Genomic DNA, 23,936 nt, shown 5'->3' on the forward strand with positions numbered 1-23,936 from the left:
ATATCGTAGGAACGCATATGCTTCCAATATGTTCATTTGAACCAAATTCATGACCCCATACCAAAACTTTGTAATACCTTTAATGCGATACTTTATATTCCATTAAATATATGAAATTATGAATGCACTTTGTGTCAAAACAATGAATATTGCAGTACTTTTTATTCCATTAGATCGATATATGAATGCGGTACTTTAATTTTTTTTAGATATATGAATGCACTCTGTGCCAAAACAATGAGAAACCCAATACTTTGTAAATTACACAACACTTCTAATTAGAATATAACTCATCCATAGGGGAAAGGTCATAGAAATAACACAGACCCACTAAAGTTATATGCATATTGAAAGACATTTTTTTAGAAACGATGAAGAACTCTGCTGATCAAAGGAACACATAGCCAAATGTAGTAGCACATAAGGACGCATCTTTCTAATCAGTTTTCCTTCCACTATCTAGCAATATTTGTCATAGTGTTTAATATGCTGCCCTCTGTTGGAGGGTTATGTGACATGTGCCCCTTCTCTATTCAAGACATTCCAGTTGGTGCTACGACATGTATATGATAATAGAACAATTTTTCTTAATTTTGTACAAGCAATAAAGTAGGCACAGCATTTTTCTTTGCTATAGAAGATCAATAGGCACTCATACCATGGCTCAAATTAAATCTAAAATCACTCTCAAAGATGAATATATTTGCTCTTTTTATGTACAGCTAAGCATTCACAAAATATCCTATTGCTCTTAAAACTAATACATAATGGCTCTATAATGGTAGTTTATTTAAAATATAATATATTATCTTTTTTGGGGCCAGAAGGGCATTAACTCATATACGTTAAAGATAAAGACCAGTTATGGTCATGCGATTGCATTGTGAAAGAAACGTTGTGGAATCGATCAGAAAAGGTTGATCATCTAGCAAATAAGTATTGGTGTGTACTGCAAGGTTCTGGAATCATCAAATTGATAAGAAATTTTGCCCAGTCTTCGTAAAGTTACAAGCACTGTACACAGAAAGATGTGACTACGCACACGTGCGTTTATCTCTCACAGGCCAATAGATAAACTAATTTACCAAATATATCAATAAGTAGGCGGTTTCCCGGCAAAATTGTTATCATCATGTATTGGTCAAAACATATTCTTTCACATGATTGGTAATAAGAGCTTCCATTTCATTTTTTTGAAATTGGGGCGTTTCCAAAACTGGTCTTTATCTTTAACAGAGTTGATGTTCCTCTGCCTCCGAACCGATGATGATATGCAGTATCATATAAAATATATATCTCGCTCTATATTGGTAAATTTCTACTATTTTCTTTCATGTAGTCACAACAGAACTTCCATGAAAAACATCACATGTATCATACAGTAAATCCTGATCCGAGTTTTAAAAAAAAACCTCTTTATAACCTCATTCTTTGAAATAAAAATTATAATCACTGTAATATATGATGTTGTATGTCAACATACTGAAGCTTATGAGCCTTAGGATTTCGAATGATTGGTATATAATGAGCTTACAGCAAATATTGTAAACATTAAAAGGTAAATATGCTAATTAGGTTTGTAAGATTATTCTTGTATACTTCATAAAAGTGAGCTCAATTTTGCACATAATTTGAAAAGAAGTTACATTTTATTTAGTGTCCTGATTGTGCTTCTCTACTTCTCTTAACAATTCAAAGAAAAGATGGTTTGATCAAAGAGAATATTGCATGCTTATTTTGCACTTTTTTTTTTTTACATATTGCACAAAGTTGGATATTAGTACATAGTGGACAATTGACTTACTGCAAATATTAAATCTAACATGTACACATTTTTAGTGCTTTTCACTTACCAGAAAAAGTCTCTAACAAGACAAATCATTATAAATTCTGAAATAACGAGCTGCTGATGCTCGAGATATTGACAGTGGAATGCAAAAAGAAGAAAAAAACAATGATTTAAGATTTATTTTTACATGGTATTAAATATCATAATTTTGAACATGTGTATATCTCTTTTCCAGGAGAAAATATATAATTATTTTTCCATTTTTAAAATACATAATTAACCCACACAGATAATATTTACAGATTTCAGATTTTGCTAGAGAGTGCTTTATTTACAAACTATTTTCCATGTCAAATCTGCCAAGATTATCGTTCATTTTGGACTTGCAACAGATTTTACTCTGGAAACAAATTGATAAGTAAGTGCCAATACGTGTAGGTCACTTGTAAATTTTGTATTTTTGTCTTCTTTATATGACCTTAAAGAATCTCCATTTATGATAATCCTATTACTGGAAATAGAGTCATCTGAATATTCTATGGCACATATTGATCATATTAACAGACTCTGATTTATTCTAACTTCACCATTTGCACTTGCAAGGCCTAGAAATTAACCTTCTGTCTTTTGGTCATGATCACTTCATAAAACCACAGCTCCATTTTGGAGCATCCCAATAACAAAACTTTTAATTTTTCAGGTTGAAGATCCTTTGACATTAATGTCGAAATACTAGCAGATGTCATTGAGAATAGTATGTTTAAATGATTTTTATTTCTGTCCACCTTACAGTAACCTGTCAATAAAGTCAGTCTTTTTAATTCCCTTACTTTACTAAAAAACGATTGAATTTACAGACAGCAAGGTGACCCTGATGTTTCGGACATCTAGGTGATCATGATGGTTCGGGTCTTCCTTTGCTTGACCGTCTCTATGTCTTTCTTGACCATAGCTTCAAAGGTACTAAGGGTAGCCTTGCTGCCCATTGGTGCACTCTTACCGTCACCATAGTTCTTGATGACAAATAAGACCAGCTGATCAACTCGCGTCTCAATTGTTTGCATCATGTCCTGGTAATCTGGGTCATCGCCTACAGAACAACAAATACAGAAGACATCTTAGGAAAGATCAACATTTTCACTTGTATACTTGGCAGGCACGTAGCCACGGGGGGGGGGGGGGGGGGGGGGGGGGGGGGCACGGGGGGCACGTGCCGAGAACTATCGATGTTTTATCATAACTTAATCACCATTAAAACTAATAAATGACACATATTTGGAAAGCTTAGATCCTCTTCTTTCATTTGACGCAAATCATATGATGCATATTTCACGCATGAGTGATTGAAAGCAATTTGAAGAGAGGAAACCAAAAAGTCATTTGGCGGGCGGTATCTGAATTTCAAGGAGAAAATCACATTTCTAGAAAGTTCAATTTCTCCCCTTTCATATGACACCTCAATCAGGAAAAATGAGCCAGAAATAACAAAGTTCTGTTTGTTTAAAAAAATGCTTGCATTTCCATAATTTGATCAAACAAGTTCGTTTTCACTGGCTGCCTACCGTTGCAACAAACAGAGTTGACAACAGACTTAACTCTGTCTCGTTGAAGATCAGCCATGCATCAGGCCTTTCGTATTCTTTGAGCATGGCTGATCGTCAACGAAACGGAATTAAGTCTTTTGTCAACTTTGTTCTTTGCAACGGCAGGCAGCCAGGAAAAACGAACCTGTTTGATCAAATTATGGAAATGCAAGCATTACGTTAAACAAACAGAACTTTGTTATTCCTGGCTCATCTTTCCTGATTGAGGTGTCATATGAAAGGGGAGAAATTGAACTTTCTAGAAATGTGATTTTACCTTTAAAATTCAAATACCGCCCGCCAAATTACTTTTTGTTTCCTCTCTTCAAATTGCTCTTAATCACTCATGCGTGAAATATGCATCATATGAGTTGCATCATATGAAAGAGGAGGATCTAAGCTTTCCAAATATGTGTCATTTATTAACTATAATTGTGATTAAGTTATGATAAAACATCAATAGTTCTCGGTTTCGTTTTTCTTGGACGCACTGTATATATATATATATATATATATATATATATATATATATATATATAAAATATTTTAAACATCTCCAGGTTTTGGGCACTTGCATAGAGTACATGTACGGTCTCCAAAAAAGTCCAAAATATATACAACGCTTTGCCTCAAAAACAGCTGATGTAGATACTGGATGCGACACAAAACCTTACAAGTGGTATGCGTTTATATGGTTACAACTTTACCTTCTGCACCATCCTCTTTATCCTTGTCATCTGCATTCTTGTCGGCTTGTTTCTTAGGAGCTGGCCCCACAGAGTTAGACCCGATACCATAGCTGGCCATCCGCATCTTGAACCTTTTCATCATGTGCCGACCTATTGGGAACGTGTTGGCGGTTGTTTCCGGATCCTCTTTGGACTGATATAAAAGGAGATTGATGAGAGTTGTCAATTTGAGGAATAATATTTATTGTAGGAAGGGGATTTTTGAAGTTTGGTTACTCAAATGGCTCAAGTGACTTTCCTGTAAGTTCTACTTAAATGACTGTAGACTACTGCAAGTTCAAATATAATTAAATGACCATCAAAAAAGTTATGCAAATGAAAGTAAAATAAGTATTATACATGTATTGTCTTGTTTGATTTGATTGTTGCTATGTCAGGAAAATTAAACTACTAAATGGCTATCAAAAGAGATCTTTTAAAAAGTAGAAAGTTGTTTTTGCAATAAGGCCATTAGCCACATTGTCCCTGGCTGCTCGAAAGAATCAAATTACTGCCACAGACAATACATAGTTATTACTGCTTACTTAATTGCAGGCAGCCAGCGATGCATAAAAGATGCATTGGAAATCCTAATCAAAGAGATAGAACGAACCCTTCTAACATAAGGAATCATAGTGGCAAAAAGGGGAAATGGGTGAAGATATAGGTTCGATTGATTACCTTAGCGAAAGCCTCTACAATGATTGTGATGAGCATGTTAGCCAACATGAAGTACGCTGCAAAGATGTAAAGAGTGAAGAAGATAGGACCAATGACAGCCTCCACGGACGACAAGGCGTAGAAGTCAAAGGAACCTATCATCATGCCAAGCAACGATTCCAACACGGCCTGCAGATCGACGGAAAACAACATTTTAACGAACGGTTATATTTCTCTAAATCATAATTTGATCAGTGCCGACTGCTGTATGAGCATCAGCACTCTGGAATGGTTTGCAGAGAACCATAAAGGGATATATATACTGTACATGAAAGAATACTAATTGCTCACTTCAGACAATTACTGTGATAAGACAATACAGTATCATCTATAGGTAACAAGTGCCAGGCCAGGCAGTAACTATATGTATATCTATTTTACCTTGCCCTCATTATACTTCTCATTTCTGGGGGGTGTTTCACAAAGATCCTAAGTAGAACTTAACTCTAAGTTGGACTTAAAAATTATGGACAGCCATTGGAGTCTTAAAATGAAATATATTCAAAAGCAGAAATGCAAGTATTTTAGACTTTTTGTAAATACCACATCCAGAACATGAAATCTCCTTGATGATAGAAAATATGAATGATTTGAATCAACATTTTATGCCTTTCAAAATAACTTTTACAAAATATTTTCAAAGATGCTAATGGCTTTCCATAATTTTTAAGTCCAACTTTGAGATAAGTTCAACTTAGGATCTTTGTGAAACACCCCCAAAGATCTATAATTGTCTGGCAATTAGAGCAAGAAGTGTATTAATTCTGAGTTAAATCAAATGTGTTGATACTGTTCTTGCTTCCAACAAATAAAATATTTCAATATAATACAGATTAAGTTGATGCCACCATAGTGGGAAAAAATGATACCATAATTACATTCTCATTCATTGTCGTAATACTTTTATGTGTTAGTGGTACCAGACACGATTAGCATTTAATGCTATTTTCTGGTCCCATTTATTCTCTCTCTGTTAAACATACACATTTGATTGTTATTGATATACTTTTTGTTTGCATGGATAATAAACTTCAAACTCAAACTCAGTGGAAGAAAATGATAGATTTACCTGGAATGTGTGGAAGGTGAAGACGGACCTACTGAAGACAGCATAGCCCCACAGAGCAAAGGCAATCACGATGATGCACCACATGAACAGGAAGTAGAGCATGTCCTTCGAAGCCCTCTGTAGAGCGAAAGCGACGTGGGTGACCCTTGCACTGAAGCGTAGGGCACGCATGAAGCGCAGGATGGATAGGAAGGTCAGGGTGGCCAGGAGGTAGCCAAAGATTTGATCCCACTTGGCAATGTGGTTGAAATTCACATAACCTCCTGTGCGACGGATAGTAAAGGAAATAAAGGAAGTTAACCAGTTGAAAACGATTTCATTTTCACCTAACATGCACTCTGAAAGTCTGAATCAGTTTCAAGTCCGTGCTGGGTTAGTATCCACTGGGTTGAAGTCAACTAAAGGTGTTGTGGTGTCTTTGCAAAAAACACGCTAATATTGAAACATGAATCAATATTGTAATCATTTCAGTACATGGTTAGAATGCTAGCAATTGCATGTGTAAAACTCAAGACGAATTCTTTTATGAAAATGCAATATTTGAGCAGTATATCAAATAATAGATGCTGGAGATTGCCAATGTCAACATCAACACAATATCCATATGCACAAAAGATAAAGAATTCAAAATGTGGGATATTCTGCAATACAATGAAAATGTTTCCTTTCAATTAATTTCGATGGCATGGTTTTATATCCCAACGCTGTCACCACTTAATGACAAAGAACTCTAAACACACTGAATTCACAATATGATTATGGCTATATCAGTCAATTAGTCAAAAGATGTGTGGGGTGATCTATTCATCATCCCACAAGATTCAAAAGACAGTGTAAGCATCTCCGCCAAGTGCTGGGAAAAATTAAAATTCAGTAACTAAAAACGAAGTTTCTTGACATTAATAGCAATAATCACACTGGATTCTGCTAGGCTATATAAGAGAAGGTTGAGTTCTGGGAAGAGGTGAAACATAATCTGTGAGCGTTATCATTGTATGCAAGTGTGGAAGAACATCAGATAAAAAAAATGTTCCCTGAAAAGCATGGCTCTTCAAATGCTTTCATATTCTAAATATGGCATGTAACATCATATAAATCGGGATGGATTTTTATGCCACATGTTCGTGTAGTCCCATATACATCTTTCTATGTACATTGCTTGTAACTTTTTCCAAGAATGGGTCCAGTTTCTTATCATTTTGATGATTCCAGAACCTTGTGGTACATACCAATACTCATTTGCTAGATGATCAACCTTTTCTGATCGATTCCACAACATTTCTTTCACAATGCAATCGCATGACCAGAACTCAACTTTATCTTTAAATGTAAGAAGGAATGATTTTCAAAACAATTATGAACCCTAACCTTCATCTTTCTTCTTGACTTCTTGGAGAGTGAAATAAATAAATATTTGTCTCATGATGAACATGGCAGCTGCTAGAATTCCAAAGAGGAGCATACTGCCCTCTAGGATCATCCAGAAGTTCTTCAGTTCTTTCCTCCCTTCTTTCTTGAGACGGTAGATGAAATGACCCAAGAAGTAAAGAAGATAAACAGCGAATATGCCCTGGAAAAATTATCACATTAGACAAAAGAGACAAAAGAGATAATTTAGATCTATAGAAACTGTTCAGCTAGCAGAGAAAGATTTTACTCTTTTTGTAATCCTTTTTTTTTTAAACTCAAAAAACTTTAAAAACTTAAATCTTAATTATCTTATCTCGAACAATTCCATCCATGCTGCAGCATAATTTCTTGCAAGCTCATTGACCATGTTATTTTCAATGAAAGAAATTTAAAAGCTGAAAGAATGCCAAACAGTTACAAGACTATCAAATTATTATAGACCGGATGCTTTCATGACGGTCATGTCAGGATAGTTAGGGAAGTAGAGGTTATACAAACAAATTGCAGGAATGAATCTCAATACGGCGGGATGTTTTATATTAATCACCAATTGCCGTTTTACACGTGGCAACACCCACGACAAAGATGAGCTATAATCAGTTGTTCAGTACTTACCTGAAAGGCCACTGCTACAATGAGGAGTCCTCCCGAGTATTGATAGAGTCTGAAGGTGTGGACCAAGTTGGAGGGCACCCCTCCACCAAACGTTGGTGTTTCCACCAGTAAAGTCACCACACTAAACAGATTGACATTGGCATTGTACACCGTGAATTCGATGAAGATTGCTCGGGTGTACTTGTCATACCAGCCGTGGTCCCGAAGGTACCGCGATGTGTTCATCGCTTGTTCGCGTTCCAGTCCGAACTCGGCGACGAAGCCACCACCTCCGTAGATAAACAGGTTGCTTTGATAGGGGACACCATAGAGATCTACGGCCGTTTGATAGCGCCAAGGTCTGGTCTAGAATGGCAGATATGGATCAAGATTATACCAAGGTATCAGTAGGTTTCTGATTTATCGTTCTTTTGATACAACCAACGAAATAATGTCTATTGGGCACAATGCAGGCGCAAAAGGGTGATAAGACTATAAAGAGTACAACACTGCTCTTTTCCCAAGAATTAATCTCATTACTTTTCCATGCACGACAAGACACATGATTAGTGCTTGGACAAGTCATTCATTTAAAAATAGGTCAAGCAATGAATGTCAAGCAAGGACAGCATCGCCTGACCAGATTAAATACAGAGATGAATTCTGCTTCCCTTATTTTTCAGCTTTCTTTAAAGCTTATCTGCCATAGTTTACAGGAGGGATTAGACCGCCCTACAAGGTCACAGGACAGGTGGTTATCTCATCAACTCAGCTCTCAGTTAACATAAGAAAAAGAGGATCATGGGGGACCAATGGTCACCGATTAGGCATGGTTTGTTATATAGAGGGCGCAAGTAGCTACAAGTAGTGCAGTGGAATTTTAATACAAATGAACTTATTACAAAGGTTGGATTGCCCTTTAACTGTAACCATACAACAAACACTATTTGGGTGTAAATCTCACTTACTTCATCCACTTCGTAGAAAGCATAATTAGGGATATTGTCATCACCAGGGTCACAGGTATAGGTCCAGTCTGCAGCAAACACTCCTTCATCTTCATTGGACCAAGAGTAGTCCAAGGTGCAGTCCTGGACCGCGTTCTCCATTCTTCCATTTACCTCGCAAGGCACTGGGTATAAAACAATCAGAAGAAGAAAAAATGAAAGGTCGTTCTTCAATTCACCCACAACTTATTGCCCACAAAGATCAATGACTATGGAAGAATATCACTTGCCACCGGATATACATTTATAATGTGCCCCTACTCTGTTTCATCTACAGTGGGGGGGGGGGGGGGTTATGGTCATAGGGTCTTTCCATTATGGTCATATAGTTTTGTAGAAAATCTTTCTCCACTACTCATTTTTTCTGTACAGGAAAGAATATCATGTTTGTATCGGAACATTTTTTGATATTCCCTATTTCCCTTTCTTCGTATAACTCGTATACGTCTGTAGAGTGTACATATCTACTGTAGATAATGACAATTGCAATGAGTCACAGCGTGGTAACCTCACCATCTCTGTCATTCTATATTGGTTTTTATAATTTGAGAGAGAGTGAGTCTGAGAAAAATATAGGCAAACCTACACTCCAAATAAGATGTAAGTGGGGAAACACAGTGGGATGTAACGCTTGAATAGGGCATTTGCTTCTGTAGTTGTATCTAAATATCCATTTTCTTCACTAACTACATACATGCTAAATCTATTTAGTGATGACCTATCCAACAACTTGCCCAGGCTCACGTGAGTTGGTCTATGGTTCGCCCTTCTTGTCTGCTTAAAAATGACACGGGGTTTGATCCAGAGTCGCACATTCTGTATGGTGACGTGAAAGGTGAGTCCCCCGCCAGACGTGCAAAATCAGGAATTGATACACAATATGCAAAAGCCAAATCATATCCAATTGTCTACCCATTACGACACCCTCATCCACTCACCTCCCCACACACCCACATACCACCCCTCAGACCTCCCCACACACCCACATGCCCACAACCTCCCACACACCCATACACCTCCCACACACCCAAATACCTCCCACACACCCACATTCCTCCCACACACCCACATACCTCCCACACACCCATACACCTCCCACACACCCATGCACCTCCCACACACCCATGCACCTCCCACACACCCACATACCTCCCACACACCCGCATTCCTCCCACACACCCACATACCTCCCACACACCCATACACCTCCCACACACCCACATACCTCCAACACACCCGCATTCCTCCCACACACCCACATACCTCCCCACACACCCACATACCTTCCCACACACCCACATACCTCCCACACACACCCATATACCTCCCCCACACACCCACATACCTCCCCACACACCCACATATCTCCCCCGACACACCCACATACCTCCCCACATACCCACATACCTCCCACACACCCACAAACCTTCACACACACTCACATACCTCCCACACACCCACAAACCTTCACACACACCCACATACCTCCCACACACCCACATACCTCCCACACACCCACATACCTCCCACACATCCACATACATCCCACACACCCACATACCTCCCACACACCCACATACCTCCCACACATCCACATACATCCCACACACCCACATACCTCCCACACACCCACATTCCACCCCTCAGACCTCCCCACACACCCACATGCCCACAAACCTCCTACACACCCATACACCTCCCACACACCCACATACCTCCCACACACCCACATTCCTCCCACACACCCACATACCTCCCACATGCCCATACACCTCCCACACACCCATGCACCTCCCACACACCCACATACCTCCCACACACCCGCATTCCTTTCACACACCCACATACCTCCCACACACCCATACACCTCCCACACACCCACATACCTCCCCACACACCCATGCACCTCCCACACACCCACATACCCACACACCCATACACCTCCCACACACCCACATACCTCCGACACACCCGCATTCCTCCCACACACCCACATACCTCCCCACACACCCACATACCTCCCCACATACCCACATACCTCCCACACACCCACATACCTTCCCCACACACCCACATACCTCCCCACACACCCACATACCTCCCCACATACCCACATACCTCCCACACACCCACATACCTTCCCCACACATCCACATACATCCCACACACCCGCATTCCTCCCACACACCCACATACCTCCCACACACCCACATACCTCCCCACATACCCACATACCTCCCACACACCCACATACCTTCCCCACACACCCACATACCTCCCCACACACCCACTTCCATCTTATACTCACAGGGCTTTACCCTGAGCTGCCGAAGCCTTGCAGGACCCACTCGATAGCTCTGCCAATCTCTCAGGAATCTTGTATCCCTCCAATGCATCTGTTCTCCATTGTAATACTTATAACCGTAGAGACCTGGTATAAGGGTCTGTTCAATGTAGTTCCAGAATTCATCAGGCGTGCTCTGTGACAGGGCGCCGAAAGTCACCGGTTCTACCTGTTACAGAGTTATGCGATTAAATAGACAAAATATATATATACTTTTTCTGTCTCCTCTTTCTTTTTCTCATGTACTCCCAATTGTGTTGTCCTATCCATTACTTTCCGTGTCCTCTTTCCCCTTTAGCCTACATCTGACAAAACAATTACACGAAATCTGATAGTGGAACTGATATTTACGAGCTTTTCATATCACACATTTCATTATACTAAGGAATGTACAGAGTGTATGAATTATTACTATTATGACATGAATTTCCTCACAGAGTGCTGAAAATTGTCAAGACGAGCAACTTAGTGGGATAATCAGGGCTTCATGCTGTTGTGTAACACATCATGTCTTGCCTGTCATGTACATAATGGATCCGGGGGTATACATTTTGTTTTTTTAGTACAAACTGAAACAGCCTTTGCCAAGGGATAAGTGCACCATGAATCCCAGTAGCATGAATTCATGAATGTATATTAATCAACCCTTAGTGGCTTTGTGAATCAAACAGTGACTTAGGACCAAGAGATCACCGGATGAAACCAAGTTTACTTAGTAAGTGCTCAATTGTAATAATTATAAATGCCCCTGTCCCTTCAAAATGAACTGAAGGCAAGGATGGTAAATATCCTCATATTTTAACTCAAAACTTCTTCCTCATTACATCATGTAAAATGAACATTGCAGACCGCAGAACGGTTTTATCGAAATAATAGATGTCCACATCTACTTTAGATCTGCAGGGTAAACAAGATTGTCCGTTTATTTAGTTTTTATATTAGCAAAGTTTCCTTTTCAGTTAACAAACTGCTATTATAATACCTGAGGGACCTAAGATTGAAGATTTTAGTTTTGTGTGTGTCATATTGGCATACCAGCCAATCTACTTTTGCCACACTCCACCCAGGTGTAAATAGGCACCCGATATGCGAGATTGCTCCATATTTGGTCGCCAGCTATGACCAGGGTACTGAAGGGCTAAAAGCATCATGGCGTGACGGACATGTGCTTTAAGAAGCCACCACAATAATGATTTTTTTTTTTTTTTAATTTTTATTTCTATTTCAGTGGGACTTGACGTCTTGACCTTTGGTAGCCTGAATAGACTGATTTGACACAATGAGCATGCATGCTTACCCCATCCACAAGGTAGTCGATGCTATCTCTCACGAATGTATTCCTGATCGTTTCAGACATAAGGAAGGCTTGAGGGTCTCTGTTGATGTAGGCCAGGTACAGGACCACCATCAAGAAGAGAGCGTACAAGAAAGCGTCCCGTATCACGCCCGACACCTGCATGTCTCGAAGACGTTCCTTGCGAGCCTCCTGCAAGATCTGCTTGGTTGGCGCAGTCTTGGGTCGTATGGAGTAGCCAGGGACTGCGGGGGGGAAAAAAGCAACCAATTATCGTATATCATTCTACAGTACAATTGTATTTTTTCAATATATTATTCCATTTCAGGAAGACAAAAATAGTTGGTCTAGACAGAAAATGTGAACCAAGATTACAAGGCTTGCAAAAATAGTATGGACTTCCTTATAAGTTTTATAGTTACAATGATAAAAGGATTTTAGGGTCATGTAGTATAAATAGAATTGGTGATAATTGAAATTGAAAATTGGTTTTACTTTTTTTTCTTTTGAGAGAGAGGATTTGAGAATGTGAGCGAGATAGAGAAATGGAAAGGAGAGAGGGTGTGTGGGGTGTGGGTGAGAGAGAGAGAGAGAGAGAGAGAGGAAAAGTACCTTTCCCTGCAGTCAGCGAGTCCTCATGGAGATACTCTTCATCCGTCTGAAGTTTGTTGATTGTTTTGTCTTTGAGACCTTCAGCATCGGCATCGTTCATTTTCGAAGGTTTCTTGAAGATGATGGACACTATAAAAACAATGACTATCACCTGAAAATGATTTCCCAAAAGAAAAAGATAGAGAAATTGAATTGATTTACTAATCATTAAGGATTCCATTTGTTTTAATAAAGTGATGGTTGGATATGGAGAATTATTCAGGCTTTGATGAATTCTCTGCTTTTTGGAAGCTTGAACGTAAAACCCCTAACCCTGACATCATTTTAACACTATGAAAGGAAATGCACCAAAGGGGTCAACTGGAAATAAACAGTTTACATTACTTTAAGCTGAACTGCTGCAAAGAGCAGAAGAAATACATATGAATAAACAAACGAACGAATTAATAATAGGACAACTTTAATACTAAAACGCATGTAAACTTACATGTTGAACTATGTGAAAACCTAAATGTTTTGTTTGTTTTTTTACACTGAAAAATCTTTACCTCTCAATGAATCAATCATTAACATATTCGGAACACCTGAAAGAATATCTTAGCTACAGTTTGAAATTTTACACGACGTCAATCTCTTCATATTTAAAAACCTTAAGAAAAGCAATAGGAATAAATACCCTTTAATGGTTAGATGACTAATGTCAATAGAAGTATAATATTTTACTTCCAACACTTCTCTTCTTTATCTTAACTTCAAACATTATTACGTTTTAACGAATCAGCCATCTTACCTGCTTTTGTTGGAGAACAAATGCTGAAAGATATGGCCATTTACCGAAACTCCTTCTTTACTTTCAACTTATGTCATTCTTCCCACTCCCACCTACACGGACTCCTAACGTGATTAGGTCTCCAAATATTAAATTCTTACCTTCGTTGACTGGATGACCGTTGCTGAGTTAAAAAGAGGTGTGCTCACTGACCTTAACTCCTGCCTATAACCTTTTAATTCATCCCACTCCTGCCACTCAAATTTACCCGGTCTTGGTCGTACTCTTGATCACGACAAGTTAGAGCTATCTTACCTTCGCTGGTTGGATGATGAATGCCGAGCTGAAGAAAGACACAACCATGGACTTTAGCCACTCCTCTGCTTTCTCCTTACCCCACTCTAAGCTGTACAATACGCTGAAGAAACATGATATGAAGCATGCCACAAATGCCAGGGCGTAGGCAATGTAGATGGTCCAGTGGGGTAGAGGGTACTTCTTCTTGGCGGCTATGGCAGCAGCACTGGGCTCAGCTGGTGATGGGTCAGATGAAGGATCGGGTGGAGGTTGACCTACTCCTACTTCAACCTCTACTTGCTGATGAAAACAAGATGACAGTCTTCGTTTATTACAGGGTTTTAATGATCCTTATACTGTTCTATTTATAAGTTTTTTTTAAATATTTATTCTTTTCTATCATAAACAAAATAGCAGATAAAGATTAACATTTCACACACAATTACAAATAAATTTCCACATTTCATACATCATCATATTATATGATTCAGAAAACAATATTGAAGAACAAACTCATACATGAATCAAGCCTATTTTGTTGATCCTGTAAGTAACATTTTCAAGTCCTGTTTTTGATAGATCTGGTTAGAGAAAAGTTAATAATCAAAGAAAATGAAAGAAGAGACAAGAAGAAGACAAAAAGATGAAGATACAATCTTCTTAAACAATAATTAATCTGCAACTCATTTTTATAATCTTTCTAGAAATAAGTTACTGAATTTTTAAAATCACATCAGTTCAAAATGGCATGGATTCCTGTTAGATTCTCACTGATTGAAATAGCTTTTGTAAGGTCAGCTAGTAAACTTTGTATCATATGAAAATAGCATGTGAATGGCTCTAATATCCCAAGAAAAGCTATTTACCACATACAACAGGAAGATTAATATTGGTTTAACATTAGAATATTTGGCAAATTTTGTCTTCATCCATCAGAAAATAGTTTTCAAATTGTTGACATACCAGACAATATTTGTAATCAGGACATCCGTTGCATATAACATTAAGAGAGTAATCTGACATAGAAGTTTGACAGAGGTTTTTTAAAGATTTTATGGATCTTTTACGATACGATTGCCACCTTAGTTATCATCTTTCAGTCAGAAGTTGAACAAAAAGCAGGATATCTTCCTATGTATTTGCCATCTATAGATTATCTGCTATGTGGAATAAGAAAACATTACTACAATCAATCCATTTTTTTATTATCTTGTACCTTTTCAGATATGGCCATATCATGGCGTTTTTCCTCAAAGCTCAACTGTTCGATGGACTTCTCCCCTTTCTCTTCTTCTTCATGGTGAAGATTCTCCGGATAAGGGCTATTAAGGGGTCAGGTGCATCGGGGTCAAGGGGTCGCGCCTTCCGGAATATTTGGGCTATGATTAGGTTGACAGGCATCACGATCAGAGAGCTTATGAAACCTATAGAGATCTATGTGAAGAGAAGAACAAACAAGCTTACTGTGAGGTGAAGATCTTAACAGCTAATGAATTTCAATTTTTGAATACTTTCATATTTTAAAGAAATAACAAAAAGAATGGCAGCCAGTAACTGATAGCTTGAGATTAACCGGAAAAGATTCTACCTAGAGAACGATATTGGAGTGTGTGTATTCACTAATCAAGGAAAGTTTCAACTAAGGCCCCAGGACTGCAGGAGCGACTCTTTCTTTTTGGCTCTTCAGGCTCCAGCTTCCAAGGTCTACAGGTAAAACATTGTGCACCTACTAGTAGGCCTAATACAAAGAGAGTTAATATGTTTCTTGGCATGGTTAAAAGAATATTTGTGACAACAGAGAGGGAGTTTATTGTCCTCAAATTAGACTGGATTCTTAGCCAAATCTGAGAATACGACAGACCTGTTGAGGCGTAACCGTAATTGGTCCAATAATGATTGCCTGTGAGTTCGCAGCCGTTGTCTCTGTCTTGTAAAACATGGCATTGGCTATCATGGAGGTGTACAGGAGGGTAATACAGCAACACAGTCGCTGGCATCGATTGAATGAACTCCTTGTTGGGCGACTGAAGAGGGAGAACCACAAGTGCTGGTCGGACAGGTTCTTTCGCCCGCTTGTGAAGACGAGTTGCCCGACCTAGCAAAGAAAACATGATACAGGGATGACATATAATAATAATAGCGATAATAGTTATAATAATAATGATTATAATAATGATAATATTAATATTAATAATAATAATAATGATACTGATGATAATAATGATAATTATACCAAAAACAAAATAACAAATAACAATAGCACGTGATAACTCCATATAGAAGGCTCCTTTCATCTATAATCATTTATTTATTTATTTACTATTGTGCATATACATGTCCATTTATGTTTTGGTAAGGTCGTAGTAAGAATTCTACTGTTGTGATTTGGTAGTGTACACATTTTTCTGCTTACCTGAGTCAAGTCTTTCTTGCTGGCTACAAACAATGTCCTATCTACGTCACCATCACCCTGTTCAACAGCAAGCCACTGCTCACATAGAAAGAAGAACCTGCAGATTGATATAATCAATATAAAATTCTTACGATAATCTTCAAACAATGTAAAGGTCTACCGTCCTTCCCCACTATGTGAGATTGGCGGTCTTCATGCTCTTCATGCCTGAAAATAATTACCTATTTCAGCAAAATTATTGTTGACTTCAATTAATAGAGGAGCCTGCACCTTGGATTGTATTTTAAGAGAAATCTGGCGCCGTCTCAATCTTTTGAATCAGTCCATCATCATGAAATCAATAGCCATGAGACAGTAAAATGTCTTCATCTTTTACAACCACACTTCATAATCACAGTATTGACTATACAGGGAACACACATTCCCTTCACTGGTGGCATGTAGCTTGGGTCTAGTCACTGAAGGGCTGCTGGTGAAATGGGGGGGGGGGGGGTGGAGGCACTGGTCTTACCAGGTGAACTAAAATGCGGGAAAGGTACGAGTCCTTTGAATAAAGAAATGATGGAGGAGCGGTCTTTACCTCCATGTCGTATTCTACAGTTTTGAACAAAGATTAAGGTTTTGCACAGGTGACAGGGATGGGCAGGGATTCAACACCTCAATCTTCCGGGTTGAAAGTCAAGTGAAGAATTTTTAGGATATCCTTTTTTAAACAGGTCATTGATGTAAACGGACAATGTATTAGTGCCTCTTAGACCCAGTGGAGAAACTTTCAGATTCACTAAACATGTGGTTCTATCTGTATTCTTAGTGTTATAGTGTTCATTGTGTTTTGGCGAGTTCTTAGTCATGGTACTTACTCTTTGCCTGTCTGTAGGTCCATGACCGCTACCTTGGACAGGAACCAGCCGGCTTGTCCCCCTCCACCCGAGTTATCGTGCCAGATTCGAACATAGGCGAGGAGACCCAGAGGTCCGGCTGTCGTCATCAAGAAACTGTTGATGCTACCACTTTGAAATATCTGTAAAAGGATGATACCAGTCTCGATAGGCTCGTCCAGAAATGAAGCGCCAAACGCGGCGGTGTTTTTTATGATGACTTTAAATGTAATGCGCTTCTCAATTCACACTTTCATAAGAGGTAAGTTAGTGAATACGCTTAGGACCTTTGCTGTGCACAGAACTTTGCCATTCATTTACTTTTAAACATAACCACCTTTTCTTGTCTTTCTTTATTTTTTGCGGTAGTTTACCGCATCGTCATAACTGAACGAGCCATTATTTATAACAATCTTCTCTACAGAGTAAATCATTGGTTTAACTGGTGAACATGATGATAGAAGGTGACCCAACATTTGATCTGCTCCGGGCTTTTATTATTTCTTCAAAGAGTACGCTTCGGGTAGCAATTTTTGCTAAGTTAATTAGTTTTGGGTTTAGTAGGGTGAGGGTTAGGTAAAGTTTTCGGTACAGGGTGAAATTAAAAAGTCGGTAAGTGATGGAAAAGGATAAGAGCAGTGTATGTCGTAGAACCTTTACAAATCACGATTTAAACACACGCAGCTCATTCAATGCTGAAATCACGTGCCATTAATTTTGTTTAGATTTTTAATAAAGAGAAAGAGCGGGAAAAGAGAGAGAGAGAGAGAGGAGAGAGCGAGAGCGAGATGGAGAGAGAGGGGGAGGGGAAGATGGGGTGGGAGAAAAGTGACAGAGAAAGAACGAGAGGGAGAAAGAGAGAGGTGGAAGAGAGGGAGAGAGAGAGGGGTGAGGAGAGATAGGATGAGAAGAGAGAGAGAATGAGGGAGAGAGAGTGTGTGTGTGTGTGTGTGTGTGCGTGTGTGTGCGTGTGTGTGTGTGACCAGAGTGTCTTACAGGTCGTTTAGGATCATCCAACACTCTCGCTCCGGTATCTGCATCCTCTCCTGATATTATGATACCAACATTAGATTTGGTCCCAGCTCCTGGTCTTACTCCCGTTTCCACGGTAACCTGATACCCATAGGTATGCGATGGGTGGTTGTCACTCAGAGGAGTTACGCCCCACTAAAAAGAATATCATATATATACAACAATTTAAATAGACTGAAACCATTGATTTATATACAAATTTTCATGTATTATGAGTCACAATTGTAAAACTCCGCATGCACCTTGCAAAATAAACTTGTTTGGAATCTTATACCGATTAGTATCAAACGAGTTCGAATCTTGTCTCGATTTATCACATGATCTACGTACGTACTAAAATAAAGAGTGCATAGCATCAAATTGGACAACAATTAACTTAGTGTTTTATAAACTTCAGCTTGATAAATTTGAGGATTGGACAAGTCAGGCTATTAGAAATAACCTCATGAGTGGAAAAAAGATAAAAAGAACGAATGTGAATATAGTTTGAATTGCTCTCTTCACTGCCCCCATTCTCTATTTTTTTTCAATTTTCATTAAAACCAACTCCGATTGGACTGGATTTCTCCATTATTCATAAGATGTTGGGGTGAGAAAGCGTATCAGGACAATTACCCCCCAGAAAATTACCCCCGAGGACAATTACCTCCCCCCCCCCCCCCCCCCCCCCCCCCCCCCCCCCCCCCCCCCCCCCCCCCTGTTCGTTATTAAGGGAAGTACAGCCTGATAATAAGTTGGTTTTAATAAATAAAATTTTAAAAAACAGTTTTTATTTCGGGGGTAATTGTCCTGTGGGTTAATTGTCCTGGGGGGGGGGGGTGTAATTTTCCGGGGGGTAATTGTCTTTGAGGGTATTTTCCGGGGGGGGGGGTGATTGCCCAGGGGGGTTATTATTGTCCTACATAACCGTGAGAAAGACAGATACAGTGGGCGGAATGAAATACCCTTCAAACTCACTTTGATGATGTCCTGTTTGTCTTTCCTCCTGGCATAGATGAGGAGGAGAAGATAGGCTGACGTGAAGCCGATGATGGTTCCCATGGCAGCAAAGTTATCCAGAATATTCTTGTCAAATACCGTGCTGAAATCAATCTTGTTGGGTGGAACGAAAAAAGAGGCTGCAAAGGATGTCAGGTGATTGCATAAACAGTGCGTATCTCTGCTAGTTGTCTTAATACCGGTCTACATAGAAAGGGAGAGAGAGAGAGAAAAGAGGATGAGAGAGAAAGAGAGAGAAAATGTAAGCATTCTTAAATAACCACCGTCTGCATAGAAGACCCTCTTTATCTATAATTGTATTCATTTATTTCATTTACTTAATTGTAATAATAATAATATTGAATATTTATATAGCGCACATATTATCCACCATGCATGGTGCTCAAGGCGCTCGGCGCTCACAGCATTCATTTATCTACCTATTTAGTTATTAAGTTAGTTATTTTTTAAAATGTTAGTAAGTTCTTTATTCAATCAAGCTAGGTTCTATGGTGGTCTATACAGGCAAGAACATTGGCAAGTGCCTTGACACATGTATAGAAAGACAGAGGGCTTTAAACCACCAAAATTCTCATTATGGACACTATTTTGTTCCCCATTGCCTGGTATGGCTGCAAAACATGGCGAGTTGGAAAGGCAGATATAAGAGAATGTTTTCGCTTTTTGAGAGGTGGTGTTGGAGGAAAACGATGAGAATATCTTGGATTGAATGTACAACCAATGAATCTGTTAGAAATCAGATGGAAAGACACGCTACCCTGTGTCAAAAGATTAATCGAGGCAAATTTAACTACTTTGGCCCCATGTTGTAGAAGGAATGATGATATTACTATTGAAAAGATAATTATGCAATGATGCACTGATTGTCAAAGAAGATAACGCAGACAGAATCTTAAATGGACAGCTTTAATACAGGTGTATTACTCGTCTCTGCCTATTGTATAGCTCAAGACAGAACATTGTGGAAAACCATTATCATAAGTGTCAGGTATGACTGTTTGGTAGGAAGATGACGACACGTGTGTTAGTTATTTAGTTCGTTCATTCATTAGATATTTAGTATTATTAAATGTTGGCAAAACCCGTTTTCCTACCAACAGATTTGTTAGACACCAAATACCCATACTTCTTAAAAACATACAAGCAACACTTGTAGATGACGCAACTCTCAACCTACGTAAGAGCCATCACTTTTCCAATTATCCTCTGTTAATGTTATCGAAGAAATTGCAATACATGCATTGCATGGTTACTGAACCCCCTATTTTATTTATCTTTTTTTTTCTTCTTCTATTTATCGTTGCAGGCTGGATAAATTAACTTTTTCTGCTGGCAAATATGTATAAGAACTTTCTGGCAACACCTTAACTATCATCCTACCCAACAACCGTCACTCTTCCATTCCTCCGTCTCACTATCGAAGAATATACAGGACGAGACATAGGTACTGAAGTTGTAGGCAAGCTCGATGTACGTGGTGTTTTCTTCGCTGGGAAGTTGCACCCCAACAGCCTCACCAGAACACTGCGTTGTCGTCGAATTCAGCAACTCAAATTCCTCATCAGAACCTGTTCATCAAACAAAAACCCACATTTTTTATTTTATACTTGGTTAATTTCGTGAAATGCTCGTAGAATTCTAAATTTTTCGGGACCTTCACCAGATTTCAGGAGAAGAAGGCATTATTCTAGGATAAGGGATCCTTTTCCCTAAAGTAAAGATGATTATTATCGGAATATTAGGGACGTTTTGTTAAGTAAACAAATCTCTGGAAATTGAAAGAAAAAAGTGGGAATTCTATCAAACAGTTTAATCAAAACGTCGCAGAAATACCCTAGAAGCGGGTAAACACAGCGGTTCAAACGCCCAAAAAGTTATCCTTGATGAAATGGGTCTTTGAAAATGAGGAGCCTGTGTTTAACAATCCACAATACTTGTTTTTCACGGTTTAAGGGGTTCTATAAAATATCCTCATCTTTTTTGATAAACACGGGGCCTAGTTTGGAATTTTAAGGCAGGCACACATTTTTGTAAAATAGCAAGAACATCCTCACGCTCGAATTATGAGTATACTTTATGAGTAAAATATATCTTGAGTAAAATAAACCTTGAGTAAAATAAACCCTTATAAATCCTTGTGAATAAAAATTATACATTATAAGTGAAATATATGCCTAAAGAGTAAAATACACCTTATACCTAATAAGTAAATTATACCTTGTGTATAAAGACCATAAGTTATGAGTAATATATACCTTAAACCTAATAAGTAAATAATACCTTTTGAGTAAAATATACCTTAAGGGTAAAATATACCTCATGAGTAGAATATACCTTATACCTCATGAGTAAACTATACATAAAGAGTAAAATATATTGTGCTGTGTATACCCTATGATTAAAACAATATACCTTTATGAGTAACATTTTACCTGCAGGCATGATGCCAATGACGTATGACCCATTTCCACAGTGCTCTTCCTTGGTGAGAACAAACGTGTTGCTGATCTCTTCTGTCGAGGATTCCTCCAAACCTTCAGTTCCATTGATGACCCGTGGCAACCGCTTGACCACATCGTAACTGGTATCGAGAGGAGCGGACTGCAGCTTGGCGAACACCCATAGACCATCGGTACTGTCGCTTCGGATGATCGCTCGGAAGTCTTGATCGGGTTTGGTGATGTTGAACCGGTGGTAGGACATCGGGGACTTCTGGGAGATGTTGGCTCGTATCTCCTCCGTCTCAGGGGGCGCCGTGTTGTCTTCATGGTGAGGCTGATGGGTTCCTTGGTGCCCGAGACTACCAATTTGTTTTTATTTGCTGTCTGGAACTCGATGGTAGTGACACCTGACCCGATGTCACCACTGCCTCCGCCGTAGCTTAAGGGATTGGACTCAGGAAAGTCGACGACCTGAAGTATAATAATAATATTCCGCTTATAAAGCGCTTAATACAATGTCTCTAAGCGATTTACTACCCCGGTCATTGGATTCAGTGCTTGCCCGAACACAAATGTGTGCACAATCTCCACTCCCTGGGGAGTATTCCAGCCGTGCGTTTCTTGACTAGATAAATAATTGTAAGTACATCAAAATTGATTGAATTTCAGTCTGGTCAGAAATGAGTAAGGTCTCTACCAAGGCACAACTTTTTAGTCACTCTGTCGCAAAGACTTTGATAAGTCAACCTAAGGCAAAGTCAGTATCTGCGTCCATCACCTTTTTGAGACCTGCAAATATTACAATACGTATTACATAATCCGAAAACGATTTCTATGGAAACACAATAGGATATTAAAACTGACCTTGAGTTGATTTCTCGGATCTCAGGGGTTATCTCACTGAGCGGCGAATGTAGCGAATTTGGGGTTTCGCCATGCAGGGTACGTAAAAGGTTGCAAAAGTTTTGTAAAGGATTGCAAGAAAGTTCGCAAACAGTTTTTCTTGGCGCTAAGAATTTGTTCAAATGTTTCTAATTTTCGCTACTAATGTCGACAACATTCGTCAGCAAAGTTGGCGAATCCAAATTCGCAACGTTTGTAAGCATTCGCCGCTCAGTGAGATACCTCCTGAAGTCATTGCAACTGTGTTCAACTTGTTTAAGCGCATAATTATTATGAAGGATTTTAATACTGTTTTTTTTTTTAATGAAGATAATAAGTATTCCATAACCCTATCAGGAAGAGCTATCAAGAATAGTTGTTATCTGCACCGATGTGGCTCTGGATATCAAGAGCTGGCAGAGAGATGTGAATGCATCCAAACTACCCTGGTCTTTCTCTTTTTCTCTTTCTCTCTCTCTTTCTAATATCTTTCTCTCTCTCTCTCTCTCTCTCTCTCTTTCTAATATCTCTCTCTCTCTCTCTCTCCCTCTCTCTCTCCCTATCCCTCTCTTTCTCCCTTTCTGTACGCTTACTTTCATTGCAAGAAGGTTCTGTCCGATTTCCTCCCCAAAGAAGTCGAAGGCTGGTGGAAGCCCGATCGTGACCCCTCCCAGTGCAATAGGTTCATCCCCTGTTCCGATGTCCTCAGGAGCATTGACTTGACTGCGAACTTGGAGCGTACTGCTCATCGTGACGGCTGCTTCCTGACCGGCTACCTGCTTGGACAGGATCATATCGCTGGATACTTCGATGACATCCAGTAACATAGAGCTCAGTAATTTGGCCTGAAAAGTGACCCACCCCAAAAAAAGAAGTTACATGTATTAAACTCAATTTCAATTTAATTATCATCCAACATGTCAATACATGAAACAGTCATTCATGAATAATATTGGTGAACTAAATAGATGACAGGATACCCTACCATAATTACCAGTAGAAACGCAAGAAGTAGAAGTGTGCTTGCAAGCAGGGGGGCGATTTCTTTTCATGACCGGTGTGACGAAATGCGAGG

The 23,936-nt window shown here is 39.1% G+C and overlaps 1 protein-coding gene across 1 annotated transcript in view; it reads right to left on the reverse strand.

Moving 5' to 3' along the window:
• Positions 1-2,261: 2,261 nt before the first annotated feature.
• The window catches only part of REJ6 (receptor for egg jelly 6), a 70,588-nt gene continuing 48,913 nt past the window's right edge, over positions 2,262-23,936 (reverse strand). Inside the window, 7 exon segments of the mRNA NM_001098460.1 lie at positions 2,262-2,879; positions 4,080-4,254; positions 4,782-4,949; positions 5,890-6,152; positions 7,258-7,459; positions 7,915-8,259; positions 8,862-9,025. Of these exon segments, the coding sequence (NP_001091930.1) occupies positions 2,677-2,879; positions 4,080-4,254; positions 4,782-4,949; positions 5,890-6,152; positions 7,258-7,459; positions 7,915-8,259; positions 8,862-9,025 (1,520 nt within the window). The 3' untranslated portion in view covers positions 2,262-2,676.

This window comes from Strongylocentrotus purpuratus, unplaced genomic scaffold (genome assembly GCF_000002235.5).
Source record: "Strongylocentrotus purpuratus isolate Spur 01 unplaced genomic scaffold, Spur_5.0 spur5_scaffold_14, whole genome shotgun sequence".
NCBI classification, from domain to species: Eukaryota; Metazoa; Echinodermata; class Echinoidea; order Camarodonta; family Strongylocentrotidae; genus Strongylocentrotus; species Strongylocentrotus purpuratus.